The sequence below is a fragment of the Streptopelia decaocto genome, assembly GCF_964273445.1.
Source record: "Streptopelia decaocto genome assembly, chromosome: 11".
Classification (NCBI taxonomy): Eukaryota; Metazoa; Chordata; class Aves; order Columbiformes; family Columbidae; genus Streptopelia; species Streptopelia decaocto.
Genome location: NC_138666.1, coordinates 12648218 through 12675972, shown reverse-complemented (window position 1 = coordinate 12675972; position 27755 = coordinate 12648218). Strand labels below are relative to the sequence as shown.

Here is a 27755-nt window from a genome sequence, read left to right as displayed (position 1 = left end):
TGTGCTTTTCTTAACGTTCTTTTTTCTTCTAGAAGGGATGTGATGGTTTTTCTCTACAACTTTTCAGTTCTCTTCCGTGGTACGTTTTCAGTATTTTCCCATCAGAGGTCTTGGTTCTCAGCATGTTTTGTTTGCTGTGGGCCTAACAGATGGGCTGAAATAGATTTCTTAAAAACAATTTGGTTCCCTCCTATAAAGCAAGACATCTCTCGCACTCTGTCCATCAGGTGATACAAAAATCCATTTTTGTCAAGCTTTTTGCTTGTTTGGTAAAACTAAGGAATAGAAGAGAGATATTTAGTACCATAAGCAGTAAGTTAGAGATAAAAGTGCTGATCTGTCATGGGATGCATACTGGCTTATGTTCAAATTCCCTTCCACATCAGTACCTACCCTGGGTGATAACCTGTTGTATTTTGAAATGTCTCCTATTGGTGTCTTTAAGTCACTTGGATACATGGTGTTATTTCCACAAAACAGAGCAGAGCTTGTCATGTGCACTGTTAGGTTTCCCTCTCAAGACAGAGGCCAAGTTAAAATGTTATCACCTCGTAGTAAATTGGAGATGAGCTAATGCGGTGTAGTTTGTCCCATTCTGCTCTGTTGTCATTATGTTGTGTTCAGCATTTAAAACTGTTTGGTTTGGGGTTTTTGTTTCCTCTTCTCTTGAGATTATGATTGTCAAGTAGACTTTGAATTTACTCCTTGCTTTAACGTAGCGCAGTAGAGGTGCTGTGCTGGGATTCAGTGTTGTTCAAGTATCTCATTGGAATTGTTGTCATTTTGTGCTTTGCATTTCCCTGTGTCCTGACAATGTATTTTGTTTTACCTTCCTGGTTTGTATGCAGTGACTGTAAAGTTGGCATGGCAGCAGCTGTGCCATGTGTGTTATTTCCTTTTCTATTCTTCATTATGTTGCTGAGGTTTAATACAAGTCAAGTGTTCACACGTGACTCATAAGGTTGTGTGATGGACCAATGCATTGTGATCCACCTTCAGCTATGCTTGTAATTACCTGATACCTTGATCTATTACAGCTGTGCCCAAACTTGGGCTTTAGAAGCATAACTCTGCCATGGGAACTTTATGTATTTGACAGGCTCTGTCTGTTCAGTAGGGATACCTGACAGTTCAAAGTCCGGGGTGAGGTACTGCTCGTCATTTATTAATGGAGGTTCCGCAAGTCACCACGATCAGTGACAAGAAATCCATCCTTTTCCTAATTCATCTCTCCCCCTGGAGAAGCAGTGGTTTCTAAGCGTGCAAAACATTTGCATCTGTAGTTATTTTTCTGCCTTTTTAAGGCTTTTTTGCTACAGTAAGTGCTTCACTTTTGCTTTAAGTTTCTGGATATCCGAGTGTTTTGCTGCATGTGAGGAGAAGGACAAGAGTTGTGGAGATTTTGAAGTACCGGTGTGGCTTTTTGGATTGCTTGCTTCAGTGCGTGTGCACAAATTGATACTAATATAGCTTGAATCATAGGTTAGAGGACAGCCGGTGAACTACGTGCCAGAATGGCTGTGCCATTTGTGTGTATTTTATACCTTCCGGGAGACAGTGGGACGTGCTAGAAAGTGATCTCAAAAAAGAAAATCCAGCAGATATGCTGATGTGCTTCTTTTTTTTAAAAAAAAAAAAAAAGTAAGGCTGTCTGGTGGCATGGAGAAAACTTTAAATTCTTCACTGCTTTTAAAAGGGTTCACCTAATGGTGAATGAAGATTGATGAGAATGGTGTGTGTGTTTGTACTCAAACTCTGGTCAATGTATCAGTCCTGGAGCAAAAGATCAAAAAAAAAAAACAACCCCAAAAAAACCCCACAAAACAATGGGTGAATTGTTCTCTCTTTAGAGCTTTTACCCCTCTGGAACATTTAGTGAAGTAGTGAAGTGAATTATAATTATCAAAACAGTTGAAACTTAATTCTCCTTAAATTCCTCACAAAGTTATGTAGGAAAAGGCTCAGATGACCGTGACTTTTTGTTCCTGATAACATTACAGCTTTTTGAAAGCATCTTAAATTGTTTTTAAGCTTTTTGCCTTTTTTGATGTACAGCCATGACAAACTAAAATGGGTATGCACTCCTGTTCAAACCATTTTTAGATTGCTTTGTGAAACATGTACACGCTTGTCTTCAGCCACTTCCTAACCCACCTGCACTGTCAGAGTCATCTCTGGGCAGTCAACCCCCATCCTCTTCTTGGCCACGTGAGGTCTGAAACCCATTGACCAACTTCCTCTAAGTTTCTTCTTGCAGGCAGAGGCCTTAAAACACTATAAAAAAACCACTAGATTTTTGTGGTAGGAGCAGGATACCTGTGAGATCTGGAGTCTGCTCTGCTGGCAGAATCACTTGTGTTACATGTGGTCAGCTATCTGTCATCAGGATCTCTCCTGCAGCTTTCGTGGTAGGCTTTTAGCAGGGCAGAGAGAAAAGGTCCTCAAGGCAGAACCTGAAGAGACGAACAGGGAGAAATGAAGCTGGGTTCTTGTGTGTTTTGTTTTGTTTCTTTAATATGTGAGATAAAGGATTCCAAAGACCTGCCCAAAGCTGTGCATCAAGTTCCATAGACTTCAGCTCTGGAAGCCTCAGATCAGGGATCACACTTCCTGGGAGTGCCTCTGAGGCAGGTTTGCTAACCTAGTGACCTATATGTTCTGTTTGACTCAGATGGCAGCATTTTGAGCAGCTGTCACTGTATCCACTTACAGGAGGAAAGCGAATCAGGACATCTACTCTGCCAGCACAGTCTCAAACGTAAGCTAGCAAAGAAAGCTGCTGGCTTTGCATGGTTGGCAAGGAAAGTCACAGAATTGGCTTTCAGCTACAGGTACTGAAAGATTGGGGCATCCTCTGGTGCTGCTTAACAAGAAGTGGAAGTTTCTTCAGCCTGTTTCCTGCTGTGCTGTTAGTTTTTTCATGTTTGAGGAGATAGCCAGTGTCAAATGTGGTGAATCTGAGAATAGGAGGGTCTAGACATTGTCTGCTCTGTGCTCTGCTGTCCGAGGCACTTGTCAGACAGATGACAGTGCAAACTTCCAACTGAGGCGTCACTGCATTTTTCAGCAATGTTATCAAAATCTTTCACACATCCAAAACTGTTTTCAGGGTATCTTACACATCCATAATGGCATAGTCATGCCATCTAGCTGGGCTCATGTTTGTGGTCCACAGCAGGAGACTGTTAGACTGTTCTACAGAATCATTCTGTACCGAACCTTCCTTTGAAAATGAGCCCCAGCTCTGTCTTAGGAGAAACAAAAGCACTGAGATTAGTTGACAGACAAGAAACAGCACAACTCTGGGATTTCACCATTTCAGCTGGTGGTTTGCTGACAAGAATCTGCCCTGACTTCCAGCAGTCCCTCCTTGTAGCATCTTCCTGTAGCCCATGGTGTGATTTACTTACATGCTTCTGTGCAAGCCCTACATCTAGTTCCTGTGGCAGAGCTACACTGTGTGACTGTTTGAGCTGCTCAGTCTCTTGATTTGTCCCTCAAAATGCTTTTGTAGTTTATCTTTTGTTAATGTATGAGATGCTTTAAACTAAGTATATAGTATTGAAGTTTACTACAATGAGTTTATCTCCCTCTTTCATTGGTTTCTGGATAGTAATATAGGTAAAGCCTTATCCTTTCTGAAATTGACTATTATTAAATTTACTAGAAAAAACTTAAAATGCTTTGGGTTGTTTGTGTTGTTCCTGTGCAATGCCGTACCTCTGCTTGATACACTTCCCTCCAAGCACTGTCTGTTCTAGAATTTCTTGGTCCTTTTTGAATTTTGAATCCTCATCTCTTGAATGTTTCTGTCAAAGCTTAGCATATGCGTTTATTGTTGATAACATCTGTAACTTCCAGGGCAGCAAGGAAGATTAACTTGCATTAATTGAAGGATTTATTTGTAAGCCTCTGAATGAGCGTCTGTGCCAAAACTTAATATGGTATAGCTAATCAATTTTTAGTGTGCTTGTATCCCTTCAGTTTGTAGGATTAGTGTTCCCTGCCATCTGCAGGGTGTTATCTTTCTGCCACTTCTGAAGTGGCGCATTACACTCTGCTCCTTGGGCAGCTGCTGAGCTTGTACAGCTCTGCCACGTCAGCTTGCTGGAGGCAACTCTTGTTCAGCTTCCCCAGAGCTGTCAGATAACCACTATCTTTTTTTTTTTTAAGATCATTATCTCAGATGTGTATTCATCTGCCTCAAAGCATAGCTTTGTTGCTGAAAAGAAATGTAATGACCTTTCTAGAGTTTGGGAAGAAGGAAGTTGTGTTCTGTATGATTGATGCTATTGTTGAATAGGTGGTTGAGACATTCAGAGTGTTAAAGCCAGCTGAAGTCTTCTGGAGGTACAAAGGACACTTCCACCTAAATGACTGAGATGAGAAATTGTGACCTCTGAGATGGAGGAAACTAGGAGGTGGTAAATGCTTCAGTTTCTCTTTCAGAAAGAGCTGTAGCAGAAAAGCCTGTGATGCTCAAGGACCCTGGAGCACTGAGGTCTCTGAATCCAGAGGTAAGGGAAAACCTGGGCAGAGCTCTCTGTACCAGGCCTTCTTTGGAGGCACTAGTTTTCAGTGAGACAATGATGTTCAATTTAAATCCATGTTGCAATTTTAGTGTTCCTCTACCAGCTTTAAAAACAGATTTCAGAAAAGTAAAAATGCAAAGTAGTCCAATGTACAGGTGACTATCTGATTTTCATAGTCTACAGAAAAAGAAACTACTATGGTGGTAGGATCTCCTTTCTCTTTTGGCTGTTATCAAGTTAAAGAGATCAGATCCTTCATTTGCTCTGTGTTTCTGACAAAGCTAGAATTATCTAGAGAAAACTGCAGGGCTAAAGCCCAGTTTTTGTGTAAGTTCTGCACAACCCTGGGGGTTTTCATTGCCAAGCACTTGGGCAGAGGCTGTTATGTTTTCTGGGACATGGTCAGCCTTTTTCCCTTTCTGTGAAACAGGCACACCCAAGGTCAGTGTGCTTTCGGTTTTGGGTGCTCTCACTTCAGCAAGAAGGTGAATGACTGTGGCTTTGTCTTGTGGATGGTGACACACTGCCTGCCAGTAAATGCTGTTTCCCATAGAGGCTTGACGCTAGTCTTAACCCTCTGGGATATTTTTAAAGAAAATATAACTGAATTGGGGGTTGCTTCAGATTCCACAATACAATGTTTGGTTACTACATGCATGGCATTTACTTGCTACTCCTGAAGCCTGCAATCCACTTCTTGTGTGCACTGTGTGGTAGCTACACTGGGTGCCAAGTAGTTTCACAAGTCTTACAGTTGAGAGGTTGATCTCAGATCTCAATGCGATCTCCTGAGAAAGTCTAAATTTCATGTTATAATTGTATTTAGTGTACTGGAAATTCTTGGTTTTTGTCACTACCCCTGTCATTTCAAAGCTGGTATCTTCTCCATGTCATAAAAGCTTGTCGCTGCAAACAGGCTTCTTCCCCCTCTTATTCTGTATTGAAACTGATTATCTTGCAGCATTTCATAGCTGTGTTTCCTTCTCATGGTAATTTGAACTTCTGATCTGACTGGCATCACAAGTATTTCTCTCTCTTCCTTTTTAGGAGCATCATTTCTTTGAGAAAGAAATGCTGAGGAAACATTTATAATTATTTTATCTCCTTAATAGGAAACTGCTGCCCAAAACTCTGTTCTACATTTGAGAATCTGTCAACTTTGCTGTGTGGTTTGCTGGCTGAGCTCCTGTGTTACTCTGCTCTTGAGAGGAGAAATCGCTAGTCTTACTCTTGCAACAGTGACAAAGGCTGGAAAAGTCATTCTAGTAGCTGAATCCCTCTCTTCTCATTTATGTGCATGGGGTTTTGGTTTTTCTTTTGTTTGTTTGCTTGGCAACGTGCTCCATTTCATGGAAATGAGAGGCATTTTCCATCATGAGGCAGTATTATGGTTGGCTGTAACCAAATATTTGAGGAGATGAATCACCGGTGCTTGGGCTGCTTAGTATAGAGAAAATATTGCTCGGAGCTGACTTCTCCATCGGCATGCTCCGTCAGATGGCGGCGAGGAGGCCTCTCCTGGGTAGGCTGAGCATCTGGGCTGCCAGGAAGGTGCAAATCCACTTAAAGAGCATTTGCTTCAATGGCTGGTTATTTCTTCTTTACCATTTGGATGGGATGGATAGTCCTGATGGTGGTGGAGCAGCGTGGGGTTCAGGGAGCTGCTGCAGGCAGTGACCAGTGGTTGGTTTCCTCTGTGCAGGTGAGGTGTCCAGCTTGAACAGTATCTGAACCTGGTGCTTTGCTTAGGGAAGAACTTGCCATGGTGGCTATTTGGTGGGTGTTCTGCAGGTGCTCTCTGGTATAAATGAGGTGTCGGACACTGGCACTCTCTGCTCTTCCTGCAGCTTGTGTTCAGAGAGAGAAGTATCAATACCAGATACTTCTTACAGAATAAAATTTTACATTTTGATCTTGTGTTTTGCAACTGTGTAGTCCTGCATCCCAAAGTAACATCTCATAGTCAAAATTCAGAGTGAATAGATGGCCCAGAGAGGTGGTGGATGCCCCATCCCGGGAGACATCCCAGGCCAGGCTTGACGGGGCTCTGAGCAACCTGAGCTGGTGAAGATGGCCCTGCTCATGGCAGGGGTGGCACTGGATGAGCTTTGAAGGTCCCTTCCGACCCAAACCATTCCATGATTTTTATGAGCATCCCTGTTAAAAAGCACGTACTGGCTGCTGCCTTTACCACTTCTTGTATTTACAAAGTTGGAGTCAAGCTTTTATAAAAATAACATTTAAAATAACAGTGTTGTCACTTCTGTAAGTCTGACTGCTGTTGCAAACTGCTTTCGTAGTCTTGTTACCACTTTTTAAATTTGCCAAATAATATTTCCAGAACAAATGCAAAACTGATGGGATGGAGATTTCTAGTGTTGCAGTGAATCTGAATAATGCAAAATCGAGCTAATTGTGGGGAAAGCAGTCACGGTTTTTAACATAGAGAACCTGTCGTCTTTCTGTCCTGTAGCTTAGCTATTGCTGGTATTTTCATACTTGCTTGCTTCCTCTGAAGACTTTCAGATCTACTTTGACTTGCACGAATTGTTTCAGAAAATGGTGTTTGCATGATGTCATTGCAGCCCTGATAGGAGGAAATCAGTTTCTGTTCCAGTGGCCTTCCAGGGGAACTTGTTCTTACTCTTGTTGCTGGTGCTTAGGTGAATCTTAGCCATTAACTCCTAACAAAGTTAGGTTAAAGAGTGTTTTAATGTGATATTAAAACGCAAAAGGTAAGTCACAAACCACACAAAATTCTCCAATAGCACAATTTTTAAGAAAACTAGTACACTTCAGTTAACAATTGGTCACAGCCTTGTAATGGAAGACTGCTAAATTTTAAAAGCAGTTGCAGAGACTCTTAGCTGTGTAACTACCAGAAAAGAATTTAAATGGATTATGAAAGATTAGTTCTCCTCCTTAGCTGTATTTTAACAGCAAAACAAGCATGTGGCCTTTGTCTTGGGAGATGGAACTATTGACTCCTGGGTGAGTGCCCTAGGGAGGAGCCTAGTTGTCTGTTATTGTGTGCTTGCTGTTACACCTAGCCCTAAGCATCTGCTACCAGGTAGGGCAGGAGACTTATCTTGGTCTATTTGGATACTGCTGTTGTGATATACTTGTTTTGCTCCTTGAATTTTTTTCTTCTTTTAGGGATTTTTTTAAGACTTTGTCTTTTTCTTTTATTCCCACAATATTTGCAAGTACACTGTGGTTTTTTAATTCCCAAAACACTTCAACAAAACAACGTATTTTTGCGTCCAGGTTTTGTTGAGAGCAGGAATTTGCAAAAATTAGGCTTGAAGTTATATTTAAAAATTTATTTCCATCTCTGTATGAAGAGATTGTTACTTCTTATTGAAACAATAATATATTTCATCTTTCATGATGGGCAAAATGCTTTTGTTTTTGTGTGTTGGTTCTGTCACTGAGGTCTCAAAGTTTTGGGCAAAAGCAGAATTGATGACTCTCATCACTTGCATCTCCTTTCTCTGTTGTATTTCCCTCTTCCATCCTGTAGCTGACCTCAAGTTTGTCTGTCTTTACTTCACCAGTGGGAGTGAGGCAGTCAGATGGCCGCTGGCAGCCTGATGCTAAAGTCACAGTTCATTATAACATTGTAAAGCTGTCCTGAAAAAATACACCAGCTCAAATGCGATCTAGCACATCGCTATTTTAAAATATTTTTCTTAGGTTCTGAAGCGAAAGAAAAATTTTCTTTCTTCATGCATTCATATTCTGTCTAGACAAGCTGGTTTGTGAGGCAGGTCTGTAGCAATCTCTACCGTATGTTCCTCATTATTCAGCCTTTCAGTTAGTTTGTGGCTTGACAATGAAGTCCTTGTACATGATGATAAGCCACAGCCAACTGAATGCTGTCAAACTCAGCTCTTTACTAAATAAGGGGGGTTTATCCTGTCATTTCTCTTTTCCCTTTATCTAATCAACTTCTATAGTGTACTTGCTTCTATTTTCTGCTGTCTCTACTCTACTTGAGGGTGATCTGGAGCAGATACTGTTGCTTCCCTTCTCCCTCCTGTAAGCAGTAATTTGAGGGGAGGAGTTGGTCACTGCTCTGCACTTGCTATGGTGGCTGGAATACCACGGCTGTAAAAACAGATCGAGTTTTCTGTAGCTCTCTCTAGTCCTAAAGCTAGTAGGTGGCAAACATTTTTTTGAAACCTTGAGAGAACTTCCCCCATAAAGGCTGAATGCAGCTGAAAATAACAGTGTGACTTGATGTCATGGCGAGTGTAGGGAGGAGGTGGAATACATCTATCTGAAGGGCAGTTTCCAAGTTAATTGTTCTGTCTTTTCCATCTGTCTTCAGGAACTCTTCAGCATAGTTCCTAGAAGTGAAAGCAGTCACCCATAATGACTCACTGCCCAGGATAAAGGCTTACAAGTGCGGCTTTTCTGGATACAACCGTTCCTGTGCCCTGGAGAAGTACAGTCCACTTCTGTTACAGCACTTCGTGAGCAAACCCAACCATTCCTGAACCAAACATACTTAAGGGTGAGTTGTTCATAATTGCTTGTTTTGAATCATGCTTTAAGTTGTCAACCAGAAAACCTTGCTTTCAATAATCAGTTTTAGTCTTTTAGGTTTATTTTTTTGTTTCCTTAGGTAGGTTCTTGCTCATCGCTAATCCCTAAAACACAGCTTTTCTGTGCTGGTTTTGATGGCAGGATAGATTCACTGTGTTAACATTTCTTAAGGTACAGAACAGTTTAACTAAACTCAGATTATAAATCTGTAGCATACTAAGAATGCAGTTTTAGTAACATAGGTTACTAAAATACCCTTAAGTGATCCGGATTCATAAACACATGCGTATTTTTTCCTTCAGAAGACATGTTTTGCATTTAACATATCTGGCTCTTTAAAAAAACAAAACAAACAAAAAAAACAACCAACCAGCCCCCTACCCCCAAGCTTTTAAAATCATTTAAACCAGTTGTGATCTTGCACAATTCTGTTTAAGATCTTTGCAAGCTGTGTTGGCACCCTCACATCTACTTGCTGACTGAGAAGGTAACAGCTGTATTGGCTCTGATGGAAGGACTCCTGAGCCTGGTGTTCCACCTCTTGTTGTGGTCAATGTACTTAGAGAATAAGATGAGCATGTTGTGATGCTGAAACCTTTTTAATAATCCGTGGTTTAGGAATTTCTTGAACTAGAACTCAAGATATTGTATTTTTTTTGCAATTAATGTCCCTTGAGGGTTTGTTTTGTTTTTCCCTAGTTAGCATTCAGGTTATTTCTTAATACTGAACTTTTCAACATGCTAAAAGAAGATAATGCACTTCAAACCTACAGAAGTGTCTGTGAGAGCTTGTTCAGTGCTTTTCCAGTGACAGCCGTACATCCAGAGACTCGCTCATATGACCAGTGTCTGGCTTCCCAAATAATGTTATGATCTTGTACCAAATGGCAGCAAGCAATTGCACAATTGCCAGTTGGCTCCGATGGTAGGGGACTTTCATCTTCGAAAGGTGGCAACTGTCTTTTGACTTAATTTTATGGTGCTCCATGTGTGCTGTTTAAATAAAGTATTTAATAACTGTAGAATAGTAATAACCTATTACAGGATATTCACCATAGTTTCTAGCTTAGGTGTTAAACTTTATTTTTAAAATAATGACATGAATTTGGTCTTAATTACTTATTTATTCTGGCATTCATGAAATGCATTAGTGAAATGGTGTCTTTTGTAGGGCTTTATTTTAGCTGAGACTTTGTATAATGTTCTACAGAAACATACCCTATGACTTGAAAATAACTTGGAAAGGGGCAGGGTTTTGAATCCTTTTGTTCTTGCTAGCATTCTCAGTTCAGTGATTGAGGGATTGCCCTACTGTCCCAGTTACTAATGGGCCTGTATTTGATCCAAACCATTTGAATTAAGAACAAAAGAATGACTGAAACAGTCTTGGTTCCCAAAAAGAGAAGTGCGTTGATGCCAGATCCTAACAAGCACCTGCACAGAAAACACCTCTTTCAAAATCCCAGTTAGATTTGCAGGTGTTGAAATGGTGTTTGTAACTCCTGGCTATTTCAGAGTCAGTATCTGATGCTTATTTGGGTGAGAGTCCAGTTGATGCAGGCACATTCCAAAAACGTGCTTATGAGCAGATGGACTAAACAGTTCACTGTTAAATCTATTGGTTGGTGAGATAGGCCATAACTGTAAGATTAGTCTTTTACAGTTTTGAATATCTTAGAGTCTGTCTGGAAATTGATTATTCCTGAATGTGAAATGAGAAGCTTAAATGTACAGCCTTTATTTTGATGACCTAAGAAGTATGTCTCTGTAAAGGGTAAAGAACAAATGAAACTGGGGTTTTTTTGGTATGTGAAGGTTAGCAGTGTGCTAGATTTAAAAACAAAGTTGCTCCTCTGCATCCAAACACTATGAAAGAACTGGGAAATAACAGGTAGCGAAGAAAGGAATGGTGTGTGGGTGGGAGCTACTTACCCAGTGAACTTCCTGCTCCTCCTCTTCCTTCCTTTCCCCCTGCCTGCAATAGATTTTGGGTACAAACCTTAAGTTTCCTAGGTGCTTTGTCCACCAAGACTGATTCTGTTTACTAAAATAGGAATTATTCTGTTATTTATTAGAAGTAGTAACACTGACTCTTGTTTTGGGTTTGCTTTTTCAGACCTTCCTCTGGATGACCAATGTGTATTATAACCGATTGTAACAGAAACTAAGTCTCCAACTTCCCATTCATTCCAGCTGGTAGCAACATTTATAATGCAAAAAAACCACAATTCAGGATTACACAAACATTACTTTTAAAACTTTCTAGATGATTGTAGTTGCTTTGGTTGTGTTCTATGCTAGCAGAAGCCTTTTTCAAGGTTTACTGTTGACTCTAGAGCACCACATTCCCCACTTACTGGGAGCCTTGGGGACTAGCAGTATGGGAAACTCATGTGTTTGCCGTGATGACAGTGGAGCAGAAGACAACGTGGAATCTCGGAGTCGGCAAACGGAGAACAGTAGAGTACATGTACCTGAAGCAAGAAGCCACCCAAGGGACCCTGTCCGTCCACCCAGGAGGGGTCGAGGGCCTCATGAACCGAGAAGGAAAAAACAGAATGTGGATGGGCTAGTACTTGACACACTGGCTGTAATTCGGACGTTAGTAGATAAGTAAGTACCTCCTCAAGGAATAATTCAACATGAATGAAAATGTTCTTGTCTTCTCTCAAACTGTGACTCCATCCTCTCACCGATCTACACCTGACCCTCCCTGAAGCAGCTGCGTGTTTCCATCTGGAGGCTTAGGAGAGGAGCACCTTTCCTAGGTAATAGAAGTAGCTCCTGAGTGCCCAGGTACAGACTCTTCCAGGAGCTGAGGAGCTTTCTCACAGTTCCTGTATGAGCCTGCAGCCAGGTGGGACAAGGAGCGTGCTCAGTATTTCTTGTCTGGCGTAGATACATGGTTTAGGAAGCAATGAATATTCCAGAATTTGGGAACTTCTGTCCTAAAAACTGGTGGTTATGCAAGTCTTCTGTTTTCAGGCTGTATTTACTTCTTTGGAAATAGTTAAGCAAAACTGAGAGCTTTGATCTTTGTTCGCTTGTATAAACAGACTGAGGTTTTCTTTCCAGTTATAAGTCTGACTACTTTTTAAAGACTGCATGTTGTGACTGTTCAACTCATGATCCCAGTATTGCATTCCTTGCATGCTCAAAGCATCCATTAAGGGTGTGTGGGGATATTTATGGATTCATCCTTATTTTTTTGGCTTTGTGTTGCTTTCTACAAAGCTTTAAAAGGACCTTAAAAATGATGGGTTGAGTTAGCTCATCACCTTTTGGGTTAGATGGGGGCTAGGAATTGGAAAGGCCAAAACAAAAGGAAAAAACTACTGTAGCTTCGCAGCTGGGGGTTGAGTTTAAGGTGGATGAGGCTCAGGACCAGTGAGCCTTGACTCATATACCTGCGTTGTTACTCTGGAATGTGCCTGCAGAGTAGGAGTTTGTCTTGCTGTCGTAAAATGCTTTAAATGGAAATACCAGGACATTTGTGTTCTTTCTGAACATTTAAATCCAAGAAGGCTTTTTTTGAACAGATTTTACTGAGGCCTGTCTTCAAATCATTAAGTTAAAATCATGGCAAATTCTTTGGAAAGTCTCTCCCTGATTTCACATGCCTTCCCCTTTCCCCTAAGTTCAGCTCCTTAAGCTGTTTCACAACACTCTGGTACACAGTTGATCCTGTTCCTGTGGGTCTTGCAATGAGTTTTGTAATCTTGTAAGCGCTTTCCTGTGCTACAGAAGGACAATAAGCATAATTATTTCACTGATCCTGGAGTCCTGTTTCTGACAAATTCCTGAAACTACTGGTTTTTGGTTTTGTTTGGTTTTTTTTTGTTTTTTTTTTGTTTTTTTTTTTAAACAGACTCCAGTGAAATAGTCCCTTAGTCTCACATAATCACATTGTTTGAAGGGACCTTTTGAAGTTCATCCACTCCAGCCTCCTGCTTAAAACCCAGGTCTAGCTGAACAGGTGGCTCAGGGCCTTACCCAGTCAAGTGCTGAACATCTTCAGAATACAGAGATTCTCATGCTCTTTGGGTCCCTGTTGACCACATATTTTAAGGAGATGGAATTTCCCATGGTCCAGCACACCCCTGTCACTGTGCACTTCTGAGAAGTCTGGATCTGTCCTCTCTGCTTGTTCCTATTGCATGGTTGCAGACAGCAATAAGATTTTCCTCCTCTCCACTACCCCCAGTTAAGAATGAACAAATGTATTTATTTTATCTTCTGTTTGTATGACGTGTTCTCTACCACTCAGCCATCTCTGTAGCCCTTTGCTAGACAATCTCCAGCAATGTCTTTCTTGGCCTGGGGATCCCAAAAGTGGGCTGGACTAGTGTTCTGGTTTCCCTTGTTTTGTATTAAGGCAGCAGGTAAGACACAGCTGGTTTTATAACACAGTTACATATTACAAGTTGTTGCAGGTGAGACAAAGACCTATGTCTGTGAATACTGGGGGTCCGCTCACAAGGCAGACTATCTAAACGTGCCTGAAAAAAAGTATAAGGAACCTTTCTGCTAGACTTGAAGCTAATGATAGCCCTTTTTATATTAATAGGAATGCTCACTTGGAGGAAGAAAAAAATCATGTATGGAAATCTTGGTTTTTCAGTCTGAGAGACTGTAGTAATAAGTATGTTCCTTTATTACCTGTTCTTCCTAGAGCCAGATTTTATTTTTTCAGTTTTGAAAACATCACTACTGAAGGAAATGGTAGGGAAGCTGACAAATCTTTTTGTGTCAAAAAATACACAAGAATAAAATGAAACCATGTAAGTAACAGCAGGTTGGAAATACGAGCTTCAGTGTGACAGTACAGCCTTAAAGAGGAAAGGGTAACAGTATAAAGAATGGAAGGCAAAATGCTTTTTCTGGCATTTTTTTTCCAAGTTCTGTACTGCAAGTTAATACCTGGGGACATGCTGAGATGAATTGTAAATTAAGTTGTTATACTGTGATCAGCAATGAACAGTTGCTTTCACTGTTTCACTGCTGTTTGTTTGTGTTTTCTTGTTGGGTTTTTTGTTTCATCAAATCTCAAAGTTCAAACCTAAACCATATCTGACAACTGTTTTTTTCCTCTCAGAAATAACTCCTTTCCTTCTAGAAAGGAGTTAAGTTTCATTTCCTAGCCTCAGAAGAATAAGTACTAATTTTTGGAGTTTATATGAAGTACTGCTTTATAAACTAAGAAACAAGCAAAATGTCTGGTTTATTTCCAAATTAAGAAGGTGGGGATGCTTGGAAATTAAGTGGTTAAAATGGCAAGTCGGTGGGGCAGGACTCTACTTTGCTTGGTGCCCATACTGCTGACATCTACTACCCATGACAGAATCAGTAGTCTTGCTGATAAAATATTTCATCCTTTGTCACAGCTTTTACTTGTAGTTATGATGTTTCTTTTTAATCTTCATAGTCTTTCTATCCTTTCTCTTGAGGTAATTCTGCTGGCAGCATTGCACTCCTTTCTCCTGGTGAGACTCATTTCCAGAAGAAAGGCAAAGAGATGCTTGGATGAAAAAACAAAGAGTTGAAATGTTGTGACAACATAAAAATGAGTTTAAACTTTGCATTAGTATTTTCTTGTGGAAATATTCAAGTGATAATTTTTTGATAGGACAATCATGTATTTACATGATGTATTTTTAGTGAAAACTGAGGGTTTTTTTTCCTCTTCTTTTATAATTAATTCCTCCAAAGTAGGGAGTTTTGTTATCTGTATGATAATTCTGTGTTGAAATTTTCTAAAATTCATCTGTATTTCGCATTTTCAATTTCATTTCAGAGCTGTGTGATAGGAGTGTGGCACATATTGTTCTAAGTTAGTTTGCTGTGCCTAACTAGCACTGAAGAAAGTATTTAGAACATACTACTGCATAAGCTTTTTCTGGACCTGGAGGTGCTTACTGACCAGGATTTTGAGACCTTTCTTTAGGTGCTTTCAGTGCCTGCTCAGATAAGCAAATCAGCACTGACCATAGGTTCTGCCATTGCTCCAGCAAACCAGACTGAGGAACAGATGTGACTGAACCTGTTGTTTTTCATGTTGGAAAGGGAATTGGGTTAAATATCTCTTGTTAAACTGCCTTAACTATTTCTTACAGCTCTTGTTAATAAATTTGAAGTCTATGATGCTGTAAGATGGCTTGCCTTTCAGTTTTGTGGTGTTTTTTTTTTAATATTTATATATTTGGCAGAGAATTTCTGGGGAATAAAATGTTTAAGCCGTTGTCCCTTCTGGGCTGCTGTTGGTTTGCTTCATGACCTCTGACATGTGGTCTCTGGTTACATACACCAAGGATCGATGCTAATGAATAGCACTATGGCTGAGCATTATGTTCAGCGTTTAGACATGCAGATGTGGATCACCATTTCATTTATCAGCTATTGTAAATATGCACATGTTGACTTTGCGCCACAAAAAGGCTCAAATCCCATCTGTGTTTTGTATCTGAAAACGCATTAGCAGTCTGCAGCCAGCGTAACTTCCTTCTGTTAAATACTTACTGGGTTCATTTTCTGTCTGTGTATTATCATTTTATTTGATGTATTATGTTGATGATTGTGCATAAATTTTGACCTATGTAATATCTCTTTCAGTGACCAGGAGCCTCCTTATTCAATGATCACGTTACATGAAATGGCAGAAACAGGTATCAAGGCACTGTGGTGGGCATTTCAGTTGTGACTCCATAGCAAGAAAACCCCTCTTTTGTTTGCAAAGAAAAATATGTTAGCTGTATGCATTATGACTTGCTGTAGCACTAGAGATGTAGGATCCAAAACACAGTTCTGCCCTTCAGAAGCTTCAGCTTCACTGAGCTCATTGCATTTGCCTGTGTTTCTTTGCTCTCTTACACTTCCTACATGAAGTCTCCAGAAGCAGCCAACTGATGACCACAAATGCGTTGTAATGTCATTAAAAACCGTAAGCCACAAAGAATTTCTGTTTGCAGTAAGGCAGAAACTACCCATATATGCATGTAGATGTGGTTTAAACCCATGTGCTCTAGTGTTGGTCAATCACACATACTTTTTGTCTCAGGTTTTGCTGTCTCCTTAGACCTCTGCTTTAGTGATGCAGTTGTTCCAACTTTGTCCCTAAGTACTCCTGCAAGATGAGCCATGTTTGTTCAAGGGCTGTTTTATCTTTATCTCCCAGCTCAAGACCTCCACCAAATTTCTGGCTTAGGTGAATCTTTGTGTCTTAGTAGAGTTGGTACTGGTCTCAGGAAATGTATTTTTGTATCAAAATAAATTAATCAACCTGATTAGATACTGCAGCAATTCAGTAAAATGTGTTTTCAGGGGAATGTGCTAACAAAACTCAAACCCCAATATGTTACTTATATTTACTTGTCATTGTTGAAGGGACCACTAAGTCTGTTCAACCTCACTCACTCATATGCAGATACAGACTCTGTTATCACTTCTAAGGGAATTAGTTTCTTGTAAATCCAAATCCATTTTCGTTATTAGTGGTTTAACGTGTTATATGTTGATTGTTGTTTACTTGTAAGTCAAAGCCCTTGTCTAATCTTCAAACAGTGAGATGTTCATTATGAAGGCAAATTTTCTGTAGACCACCAGGCATGGGTCAAGCTAATGCAGATCCTCTGAGATCTGTTACGTCAGGGAGCTCAACAAGAGTGCTTTGATTCTGGCTAGAAGAAATATTTCTTTGCTGTCATGGATGCAGCATTTAACACTTAAGAGTTTGGTGTCCAATGTCAACACTTAAGTATCACACTGGAACAAAGTGATTGTCCATACTGGTCATGAGTATTTATTCCTAACACTTAGTGGGAACTAAAGGATGCTCTGACCTGGGCAAGACTGTTTTCAAACTATAGAGGTGTTTGCTATTACCCAAGCTGCTGTAAACTTTTTTTTTTCCTCCTTGAATTTAAACTTGTAAACTACTGCAAACTAAGGCATTGGTGTAAAAAGTAAACTTTTTTCTTTTTTGTGGTGTCTATAAACTCACTAGGCAATTTTGAGGATTTTTCAATTTACATTTATGGATGTATTTTGAACACTTCAGAATTGCTGTGTTAATTCTGAGTGTCACTTCTGTTTTGTGGTTGACAGATGAAGGCTGGTTGGAAGTTGTCCAGTCTTTAATTAGAGTTATTCCATTAGAAGATCCCCTGGGACCAGCTGTTATAACTCTACTGCTTGATGAATGTCCGCTGCCAACAAAAGTGAGTCTAAAGCATATGAATTTATCTGTGGCTGAATTTCAGTTATTTGTGGTTGCCACACCCATGATAGCTCCTGAGTGGGTTTCCCCAGTGACACAAGACTCTGTTAGCTGTTCAGAAAATGGGTGTAACTCTAACTTTGAGTAATTTGTGGTGACTTGGTATCTACTTGCTACTTAATTCTAGAAGCACTGGGGCGGGGGGGGGGGGGGAAGAAAAGAAAAAAAAAACCTGGTCCATGGGGAAGAACAAGAGGCCTTTTGGTATTTAGCAGTTTTTATTGGTGTCCTCTGCTGTCACGTGGTACAGGCCGTGCAGTGAGGGTGGCAGGTGCTGGAAAAGCAGGACAAGTTCTGCCATGTTCTCAAGTTCTGAGAGCTTAGCATTTACAAGTCACTACTGAATTTGTTCCTGCCCTGCACCTAAGGAATGCAACACAAGTGGCTGCATTAAGTTAAACAGGTGACCTTATTTTAATCTAGATACAATTTTCTCAAATTCTAATACTGTTTTTTACTGACCACTGATATGTTGTTTGTTTGGTTTTTTTTTGATGGAGAGATGACCCAAAGTGTTCATAGTGTGTTGGTACAGGTGTTCTAGTGAGATCTTCAAGTGTTCCAAGCTGCCAGCCATGGCTGAACCCCTTTAAATGTGGTGATTGTACAGACGACTTCTCTGTCTTCAAATGCTTGTTTTTATCTAATTTCATCAGAAACTGATGGTGACATCATTGCAGCTTTCATTTATTAATCTACTTATGCTGCCAATTTTAGTTTTCAATTTGCATTGCTAGGGTTATAAAAAGCTGGCAGCTTTTTGTCTTAGGCAATTACATGAGCAGCTGGAGAGCCAGTCAAGCTCTCTAACTACGCAAAGTGGGTTTTTTCCTCTAGGCTATTGATTTAAGTCATCTGAGGCTTTAGAGCAAGTTAAAAGTTGTATAGACTGTCACAGAGACTGCAAAATGATTTTGAAAACAAAGCTATGACTAGTAGCTTTGCCTGCTATGAAAAATGAATCAGGAAATGGAGACCACTGTGAATGCATCATATGAAGAGTGATTTTGTAGGTTTTTTGTTCAGCTATACAATGTACTTGGCAATCAAATGATTTGTTTTTTGAAAGCCACATGACTCCTATTTAGGTACTTTAATTTTAAGGAGATAGCTGTGAAATAGTTGACCTTAACAAGACAAAAGGAATAAGATGCCTGTTTCTAGGGTGCACAGAGGTTTTATTTCCTGAACCAGGTGTCCCAGTTGTGGGATCTGCTGGTCACATGCAGCCTAGTAAAGTGCATGGTACTGTTTTCTTTCTATTCAGGATAACTTTAAGTTTTTGACTGAAAACCCTAAGACCGATACCTCACTTCTGACACAGCTGGAGAACAGTAGCAGGCTGTAATTCATTTTCTGTTATTGTAGGCTATAAAGTCCAGAAAGTTAAACTGGCAGTGCAGTAAACTGTTTATTCTATAAAATCTTTATTTAACTCAAAATAGTTGATCTCTGTGTCAGTTCTGATAATGGCTAAAAGCAGTTTCAGAGTATGTCAAGAGTCTAATTTTAGTAACGTTTTTCCATCCTAAGTCTGTGGCTCAGTCATCTTTTCTTCTTTCTCTCTTCTTTCCCTTAGCATTAGTCCTGTTCATCAGTTCTGGTTTTGTGGCTTTTCTTTTGGGAACAACAATTACTTTTCAGTGTTACCTCTGTACCAGCCTCAGACTCCAGTGCAGTAAACTGACTTGAGTGTGGCTCAGATATAATTCAAAATTATGAATATCCAACTTGAGCAGTCCTGTTTTTTTTTCTCTAAATGCCCTGCTGATGACTTCAACATGAGGACTTCTATTTTAATTAGATCCTGAGATTATGCAGTTTCAATCTGAATCAGTTGAAACTTTCTCAGATGAAACTTTCATGAAGTCTGGGAAGTTAAGGGGGATTTGAACCTTTGTGGGTTGAGGTTCTCCCTGTGGGATAACTCGTTCTGCCTCTAGATGAACCCCTAACTACTCTGAAAATAGGGGGTATGCTCTAGATCTATCTTGAACTTTATCCATGCCATACTGCCTGAGTGAAGCAAGTCAAAGCATGGCATTTTAGATTTATTACCTTCATTGGTTAATTCCTAAATTAGTGTGACTACAGAAAGCCATTTATGCTCTCAAGAATACCATTTATGATGTCCTGTAAAGCTGACAGCATCCTAAATTTATGATGGGGTTATGGGATCTCCTCTTGGGGCATGTTTCTTTAGTCCTGAATTGTAAAGTCTAAAACAGACTTTTTTGTTTGGGAAGGGTGAATTTAGGACATTGGAAACAAATTACATGTGCCATATGTGCTCATTGGTGGTGTTTGTCTACTGTTCCAGTTCCTATTGCTATAAGTAGCTCACTCTGTATGTCCAGAAGTGTCCTGAGTTGTTGATCACAACAATGACCAACAATCTGGTGGTGATTTTAAAATTACAACTCTTGGGTATGTTTCTCTTCCCATATATTCTTTATTAACGTCTTATCTTAGAAGGTACCCATCCTGTGCTGTCTGTAACATGATGCTGATTTTAGTAACGTAGTGTAAAAGTAATTTGTCATACTATATTGAGTTAGGGGGAAAATCGTATCTGTCAGTAATGTTGACGTGACTTCTGATTATTCTTTTTCAGGATGCATTACAAAAGTTAACTGAAATATTAAACTTGAGTGGAGCTGCTGCTTGCCGGGATGCTTGTCACCCTGCCAAACATCGGAACACAACTGCAGTCCTGGGCTGCTTAGCAGAGAAGTTAGCAGGTAAAGCCATGGGGTTCTCCTGAAAACTTGCATTTGGCTTGCTGAAGCACCCTCTGCTTTAGCGTCCACGATGCAGAAATGTTTTCTTATAACTTAAAAATGTTCTGCATGGAGGGCAGACCTTGTGTGACAGGTGTGAGTGAATCTACTGCTTGATTAAAATGTTGAACAGTCACTACCCTCGTTCTGAATGAGCCATTCACAATCCCAGATACTTAAAGACCAGATCTTTCTGGTGTATGGTTAGTGATTGTGGATCAGTTTTTTTGTGTTGTATTGCCTTAGCAATTGTAATTGGTCTTTTCTGTAGACCTACTGTGTGTGAATTACTGAGAACACATAGTTCTTTAGCCAGTAGGCAGGAGTATCAAATTAGTAGTCTTGGAGGCTGTATAGAAACAAAAAAGAAAGATGCTCTGAAAGATGCTCTTTCTGCTAAAGATGTATCGTTCTATTGTAGTTAGCTGAAAAGATTCTCTCTTCTGTATTACTTAAAATTGCTGGGATTCTATTTTAGGGTGACTTTTTCTCATAGAATTTTATATTCCCTGTCATTTCTAGTAGCCTGTTGGAAACTGATTAAGTTTCCTTCCTGCTGATGGTTGGTTTTGTATCTAGTTTTTTTTTTTCCTTTTCTGAAAGCAGACAGGAAAAGGAAGAAAAGGTGATTGTCTGGTATCACCTAATGGTTATTAAAAAGTAGTTAAAAGTAAAGAGCAAGGACTGGATGCATTTTTGTACTATAATACTCTGTTATACTAAATTGGAATGCGATCCTGTATCTACTTTTGTCTTGGAACAGTTCTCATTGTATCAGCTCAGGTGGCAAATCAGCGGTGTGTTGGAACACTTTGCAATTTGTTAGAGTTTGTAGATGCCAGAGTTTGATTCCCTATATCATAGAATCATAGAATGGTTTGGGGTTGGAAAGGACCTTTTAAAGATAGTCTAGTTCCAACCCCTCTGCCTCGGGCAGGGACATCTTCCACTACAGCAGGTTGCTCAGAGCCCCGTCCAGCCTGACCTTGGACACTCCCAGGGATGGGACATCCACGGCTTCTCTGGGCAGCCTGTGCCAGGGCCTCACCACCCTCATGGGGAAGAATTTCCTTCTTGTATCTAAATATCTGTTCTTCCAGTATCTTGCTCTTGATTAAGCAGACAGTATTTCAGGGCTTTTTTTTTTCTTAATTGGCTGCTTGCCATGGTGCTGCTGCATATTGTATAATTAACTATCAAATAGCCCATATTTGATGCTCCGTTTTGCTTTTTTTGGGCTACTGTGAAATGGAGCTGGCCTTTGTACTTTGTACTTCAACTCTGGAAGTAAAGGGGAGCCAGTCTCCTTTCAAAAGTAATGAGCTTGAGAATACTAAGCGGAGGCTGATGGCGTCTTAACTTGAAAAACCCATTTACAGTAGATAAACTGAATATGTTTGTAATTTGGCAGTAACTGTGTACTTATTAAATGTGTAGCAAATATTTGACTGGGAACAATGATAATTGATCTATATTATAGTTCTGCTTTGCTGCAAAGTGCTTGGATGTTCCTTAATTTGTTTCCTTATCTTAAAGTTCTGTGCAATTATGAGTATATGGTAGTTCCCATGGATGGATTTAATTTTTAATGTTCTTGTAGGTCCTGCAAGCATAGGCTTACTCAGCCCAGGCATATTGGAATATTTACTTCACAGCTTGGTAAGTGTCTTTGAACTTTTTATATGTACCTATACATAGAAATTATAATCCAGGGGGGTTTTATTATTATTATTCTGAAAAGTTAGGGTCATGTTTGCTAAATACTGGTAATGTATATTACAGAAAGTCGAGATTCCAGAGAGTCTGTGGAATCTCCATCCTTTGAGATAACTATAAGTCAGTAGCACAAGGCACTGAGCAGCCTGATCTACTCAAACCAGCTCTCAACAGGAGGGTGGACAAGGTGACCTTTAGAGGTCCTTGTCAACCTAAAGCATCCTGTGGCAGCCTAACAGCTTTTCCTGTCCATCTGTGCGGGGTATTTATTAAATAACTTTTCGTACTGCCCATGTTTAGAACTTCCAGTCCCATCCGACGGTGATGCTTTTTGCACTAATAGCATTGGAGAAGTTTGCACAAACAAGTAAGTATTGGCTTTTATATATATACTTATATGGTGCTCTTAACATACTACGTTGCATACTATGTTAACATATTGTGTTGCACGATTGTCACTTGATTCATCTGATCGCACTCAGGAGTGTGAAAGAGACTGGATTGCTGAGAAGACAAATGTAGAAGAGAAATGTTTTTCCATTTACAGGCAAGAAGAAATATTTATTGCTTTAGCAACACCCCTCCACCCCTCAAAACCCTTGAGATATTTGCTGAAACTCAGTGCAGTTAGTTGTCCTCAGTTAGAAATTGCTACAAAAAGACTTAAAGATGAGGCCTTTGTCACTGAAATAAATGTGTATTAGAGATGGAGAACAGCTATGATCAGGTGTATGCAGGCAGGAAAAAATATTTATTCCTTTAATGACACCCCACCCACAAACCTTTAGGAGATTTGCTGAAATTCCCTCCTTCTCAGCTTAGAAATTGCTACATAAAGATTTATGACATGAGACCTTTGTTACTTGAAGAGAAATAACTCTGTATTGGAGAGGTGGAGAACAGCTGTGATCTGATCGCCTCTTGATGCAGCTCCGTGCTGAGAAGCTGTATATCTGACTGTGCAGTTAACTCCATGTCTGCTTGGGGAAAGAATTTCATGCTGTTTGTAATACTGAGGTTTAGAGGTAGAGTGGGGGTTCTACTGCTTTTGTAGAATGTTACTATTTTTAACTGAACTTATCCCTAATTTATAGCAATTTTTTTTTTCCTCTTAAATTGCAGGTGAAAATAAAATGACAGTTTCTGAAACGTGCATTAGTGACCAGCTGATCTTGCTAGAGAAATGGACAGATAATCCAGACTATTTAAAGCGCCAGGTTGGATTCTGCGCCCAGTGGAGTTTAGACAATCTGTGTAGGTACAATGAAGGGATGGATCCATTTAATATTAATCACTTCTCCAAAGAGATGGAGGGCTAATTTGTGTTTGTTTTGTATAAGCACTGATTGTAAATATACCTGACTGCATTTGTAATCGTTGTCCTTCCAATGCAAATCCAGTGTAATTGCATGGAAAGAAATTTTGGCAAGGAAAATGTTTGTGAAAGGAAGCGGTTTGTATTCTGCAAGTTGGAGCTGCAATGAAAATTTTTCTTTGCACCATATTTGCTGTAACCCACGCTTCAGCAGCCATGCTGAGTAGCAAAGTAATGCAGCTCTGTCCCTCTGTAGAACAGCTAGATTACTGATATATCCTGGTGACAGTCACTATTGTGATCGTAACCCAGCAGTGCAGTCTGAAAGAATTATTAAATTAAAGACTTCTTAAAATAAAGATGATCTTTTGATCAAACATGAAAAGTGCTTTACAAAGCACTTTACTAGATCTATCCTTTTGGATGACTAAAAATCATCACATTTGCTTTAGTTGTGATTTCAAGGGTGCAGCAGCTCTAAGGACCTTGTAGTTTCTAATACCTCTTGGATAAATGTGGGTGAAAAGTCTTGTTGGGTGTTATGGGGCTGTAGCCAGCTTATGGATGGCCAGTGTCAGTTGTGTTCAGTAAGCATCTGTATAGTGTTATGGCAAGTTTGGGATACATGAAGGGTCCTGTGCTAAGATCTCTGGTAAATTAATGTGCATGTGTCACCTGGCAACATAAATGCTTCTGATCCTTCCATGTGAAAAGGGGATGAAGGGGGAAGGAGCTGCTTTGGCTCATTTCAAGTTCATTGCCTACCTGCAAATGAGAGGGTAAAAAACTTTAAATTCTTGATTTCCCCTTCTTCCACACCCCCAAAATCTTTTCCACTGTGGTGAATCAGAAAAACTCTGCCCAATTGAATATGCTAATACAGTGGTAAATCATGAAACATTGGCATCTTGGTATGAACTTGGATGTCTTATATTTGCCTGTGGGTTTCCTGAAAGCAGCAATTAAACTGTAGGAGCTCCAGTCAGAGTTATAGCTTGTGTTCTGATGTTTAGAGGATATTTAATACATAGCGTACTGGAGGTTCTGCTAGCTTTATGCAGGCAAAATGTCAATATTTCATTCAGTTATGCCAAAAATTAACTGGATCCTGAAGAGATTGCCACTGTATTAAATGTTTAAAATAAAATTTTGCTGCAGCAGTGAGTAAGACTAGTTTTATTTTGCAGTTTTAAAAGAAGGGAGGCAGTTTACATATGAAAAGGTTGACTTGACCAACATCAGGGCTATGCTGAACAGTAATGATGTCAGTGAATACCTGAAGATCTCGCCACATGGATTAGAGGTAGGATGTCACTTCATTGTTTCAACCTAAAAAGGAGTCTGAAGAAAAAGGCAGGTTGTAAGTATCTTTGTTTGCTGCTTGCTCCTCTGTTTTCCTGGAATAAATCAAATGCTTTCTGACAGCTCTCTATAGAAATCTTGCTTTCTCAGAGGGTTATAACATTGCTACACTGATCTCAATTGTAGAAATATTCACAGTAAAGTAACACCCCATCTGTGCCCCAAAACTTCAGAAAAGTGAGGAGGATTCTTAAGAGTCAGCTGGCTTTTCACTAATTTTGACTAAAATTACTCACAAAGTATAATCCCTATTGTTTGTCTCGTGTAGTCTTGAAAAGCCCAAAGCAGTAGGATTTTTGTCTCAGGCCTATGTTTTTTAGTCTTCCTCCATGGCTTTTTCTAATTCATGTAACATAGAACACCTCTCCATCCTTTGTACCAGGAGTCAGCTCACAAACGATGACTGAGGTCTTCCTGGCCAGGTTGTCTTAGTCTTTAAATTGACTCTGTAAACTCTCTACTTTTTTTTTTTTCCTCTGTGGCTTCCACTGAACAATTTTCAGTCTTGCCTACTCGTTAGTTTGTGTGACAATTATTGCTATAAAGAGAGGTCACTTTCTGTCTGAAATGCCTCTAAAATTATCTTGATGTATTCTTACATGCAAGAAATCTGATTCAGGGAAGAAAGTGGATTATCAGACTACTAATTTTGTAGAAACTTAATTTTTTGTTTGGTTTTGGTAGGCTCGATGTGATGCCTCATCCTTTGAAAGCGTTAGATGTACCTTCTGTGTTGATTCTGGAGTTTGGTACTATGAAGTCACAGTTGTTACTTCGGGAGTGATGCAGATAGGATGGGCTACCAAAGACAGCAAATTTCTCAATCATGTGAGTATATGCAATGGCATCTAGCTGATTATGTCACTTCAGTATTTTCTGTTTGCAACACCTTTGAAAATAGCTCTGGTTGTTCTCTGGTAGTATTAGAGCACTTGCATGTTTCCTTCAGTTTTACTGTACTTTCATGAAGCTTTTTTTGCTGAAATCAGTGGTACAAGAAAAGGCTGTATTGTCACTGCTACAGACTGACACTGTGCAGGCAAGTCACACCCAGCTGCCAGCAGTGACAGCTTGTAATCTACCTGCTGTTGTCTGGAAGCTACAGGGAAATGGTTCATTTCTTGTGGCTTAGTCTCTTCTTAGAAATTCTTTAGATAACAGCGGTGGTTACTGTCTGTTTTTGTGAAGTAAACAGTTGCTCACTAAGAACTAGCAGATTATCTTGCACTCACTTTTACACTGGTCACAAAGCAGCCATTTGATTACCCTCTTTAACACACTTTCCTATTAAATTAACTTTCCTAGGAAAATAGTTATTTAAATGGATTTGGGGATAGCATGATATCATTGGATATGCTGGTAGCAGTAATATGGTATGATTTGGGTATGTGACAGCTTCTTTTTAATTAAAAATAATGATTACAAAAAGATTTAACAAAACAACAGTGGCAAAAAAACCTAACAGGAATGGGAGAGTAGCTTTTCTCACCATTTAACTTAAGCTTTCCTGTGAGTTCAGTGGTCTTGGCTCCATTCTTTTCTAATTATTCATGTAAATAGCATTGTCCTCTGCTGATGTATAATATGCATGTATCTTGACATCACATCCAAAGTCCAGTCATGCTTTTCTAGCATGGAATCGCAAATGTGATTGAAATTTAAAAAAAAAAAGCACGCACCACAACCAGACAAAAATCCCATGCAGACCTGTCCTGAGCCTGGGCATTGTAGACATTGAGTGTAATGGAAACTGTTTGAAATAAAAGGCTGTGTGTCTGCCTTTAGACTGCTAAGAGGCTTAAAAGATTTTTTTTTTTTTTTTTTTTTTCCCTCACTTACTGTTAAGGAGATTGGTGTATATGTATTTTTCTGTCTGGGCTTCCTGTTGAAGGCATGAAAATAAGAGATGTCACAATGTCACAGCTCTGAGCAGGGTGATTTTCTGTTGCTACAACTCTTGCTGGTGGCTAAATGTTACTTTTTAAGTTCATTGGGTGTCTGCCTGAAATACAAGGATATTATCTTCTGGATATATCACAGCATCAGCAGAGTAGCTATATACTTTTTTATTTACAGCGGGTGTAACAAAAAGACTAGTCCTAAGTGGACATTAAACACCTATTATCTGGGCTCAGCTTTAATTTGGGACATCTGAGGCTTGTGTAATCAGACACTGTCTAGTATTTGCACTCTTGACTAACCATGCTGAGTTCGAGGAGGTTACCTACCATAATGCTTTTGGGTTTCATGTTTGGGCTTTCCTATGATGAATTCTTCTCCTCCTGTGGAACTTTAGTTTTGCATTTGTCTTGGGCCTTCGTAATACCACTTGATAAAACCTTTTCACAAACTGAGGGAGGCTGGCACTGCAAGGAACACAATATGCAACAAATTCAGTTGAAGAGACTATGTGTTTGTTCTCTTTCTGTGTACTGTGTGTTCTGGTGGCACTCGAATATCTAGTGGGGGAAGGTATTAGAAGTCTGGTACTAGGACTTCAATATAAGAGAGCGGTTATGCCTCTGTGGTTTAAGATGTAAAATGTTAGCTATTTGGGTACTTCCTAGCTTTCTGATTTTTAACTACTTTAATAGTGATTTGAGCTCACAGCAAATGAAAACCACTTTGGAGACAATATCCCCATCTTCCCCCCCTCCCCACCCCAACAAATCCTTTTTGTGAAAACAAAACTAAGACTAGTTTGAAAAAAAATCATCTTCATGGGAGTGGGAGAACCTTTCCTGCTCTTGGATGAATGGTTTAGTTGAATGAAAATAAGCTTTACCCTTCTGCGTGAGGAACGGCCACAGACTGAACTTCTTTACTCTGTCTCTAAAGGAAGGTTATGGCATTGGGGACGATGAGTACTCCTGTGCGTACGATGGGTGCAGGCAGCTGATTTGGTATAATGCCAGAAGTAAACCACATTCCCATCCCTGTTGGAAAGAAGGTATTTGGTCCATCTTCTGTTGTTTATCCTAACTGTATTTCTGCACAGGACTTTTTCCTCTTGCAGGTGTCTAGAAAACAGTTTGTTAGTAGGTGTGAGCAGAGCAGTTACTGCCTAATTCTGGTGGCACTAAAGGTTTAATAATTATTGTGCCTTTGCTAGCATTTGCAGTGGTTTAAATGTACAGAGTGGGCACCACACTCTTGTTCCACTATCTGCGTAAAAAGAATCTTGTCATTTTGGGGTTTTTTTTCTTTTCATAGGCAGAGTACAAATT

General features: G+C 39.8%; 1 protein-coding gene across 5 annotated transcripts in view; it reads left to right on the top strand.

Annotated features, from left to right (window-relative positions):
• Positions 1-27755, top strand: part of RSPRY1 (ring finger and SPRY domain containing 1) — a 36837-nt gene that overhangs the window by 2838 nt on the left and 6244 nt on the right. For 2 of the 5 annotated variants that reach the window (XM_082062446.1, XM_082062449.1), the window contains exons 2-12: positions 8866-9051; positions 11200-11696; positions 15693-15745; positions 17184-17296; positions 19970-20096; positions 21736-21794; positions 22152-22218; positions 22974-23105; positions 24354-24469; positions 25213-25356; positions 27367-27478. In XM_082062446.1, coding sequence (XP_081918572.1) covers positions 11350-11696; positions 15693-15745; positions 17184-17296; positions 19970-20096; positions 21736-21794; positions 22152-22218; positions 22974-23105; positions 24354-24469; positions 25213-25356; positions 27367-27478 — 1270 coding nt within the window. In that variant the 5' untranslated portion in view covers positions 8866-9051; positions 11200-11349. Of the gene's footprint in view, positions 1-2814; positions 2832-4449; positions 4518-8865; positions 9052-9162; positions 9255-11199; positions 11697-15692; positions 15746-17183; positions 17297-19969; positions 20097-21735; positions 21795-22151; positions 22219-22973; positions 23106-24353; positions 24470-25212; positions 25357-27366; positions 27479-27755 lie in introns of those variants that run through there. The other 3 variants (XM_082062448.1, XM_082062450.1, XM_082062447.1) reach the window with 3 other exon arrangements.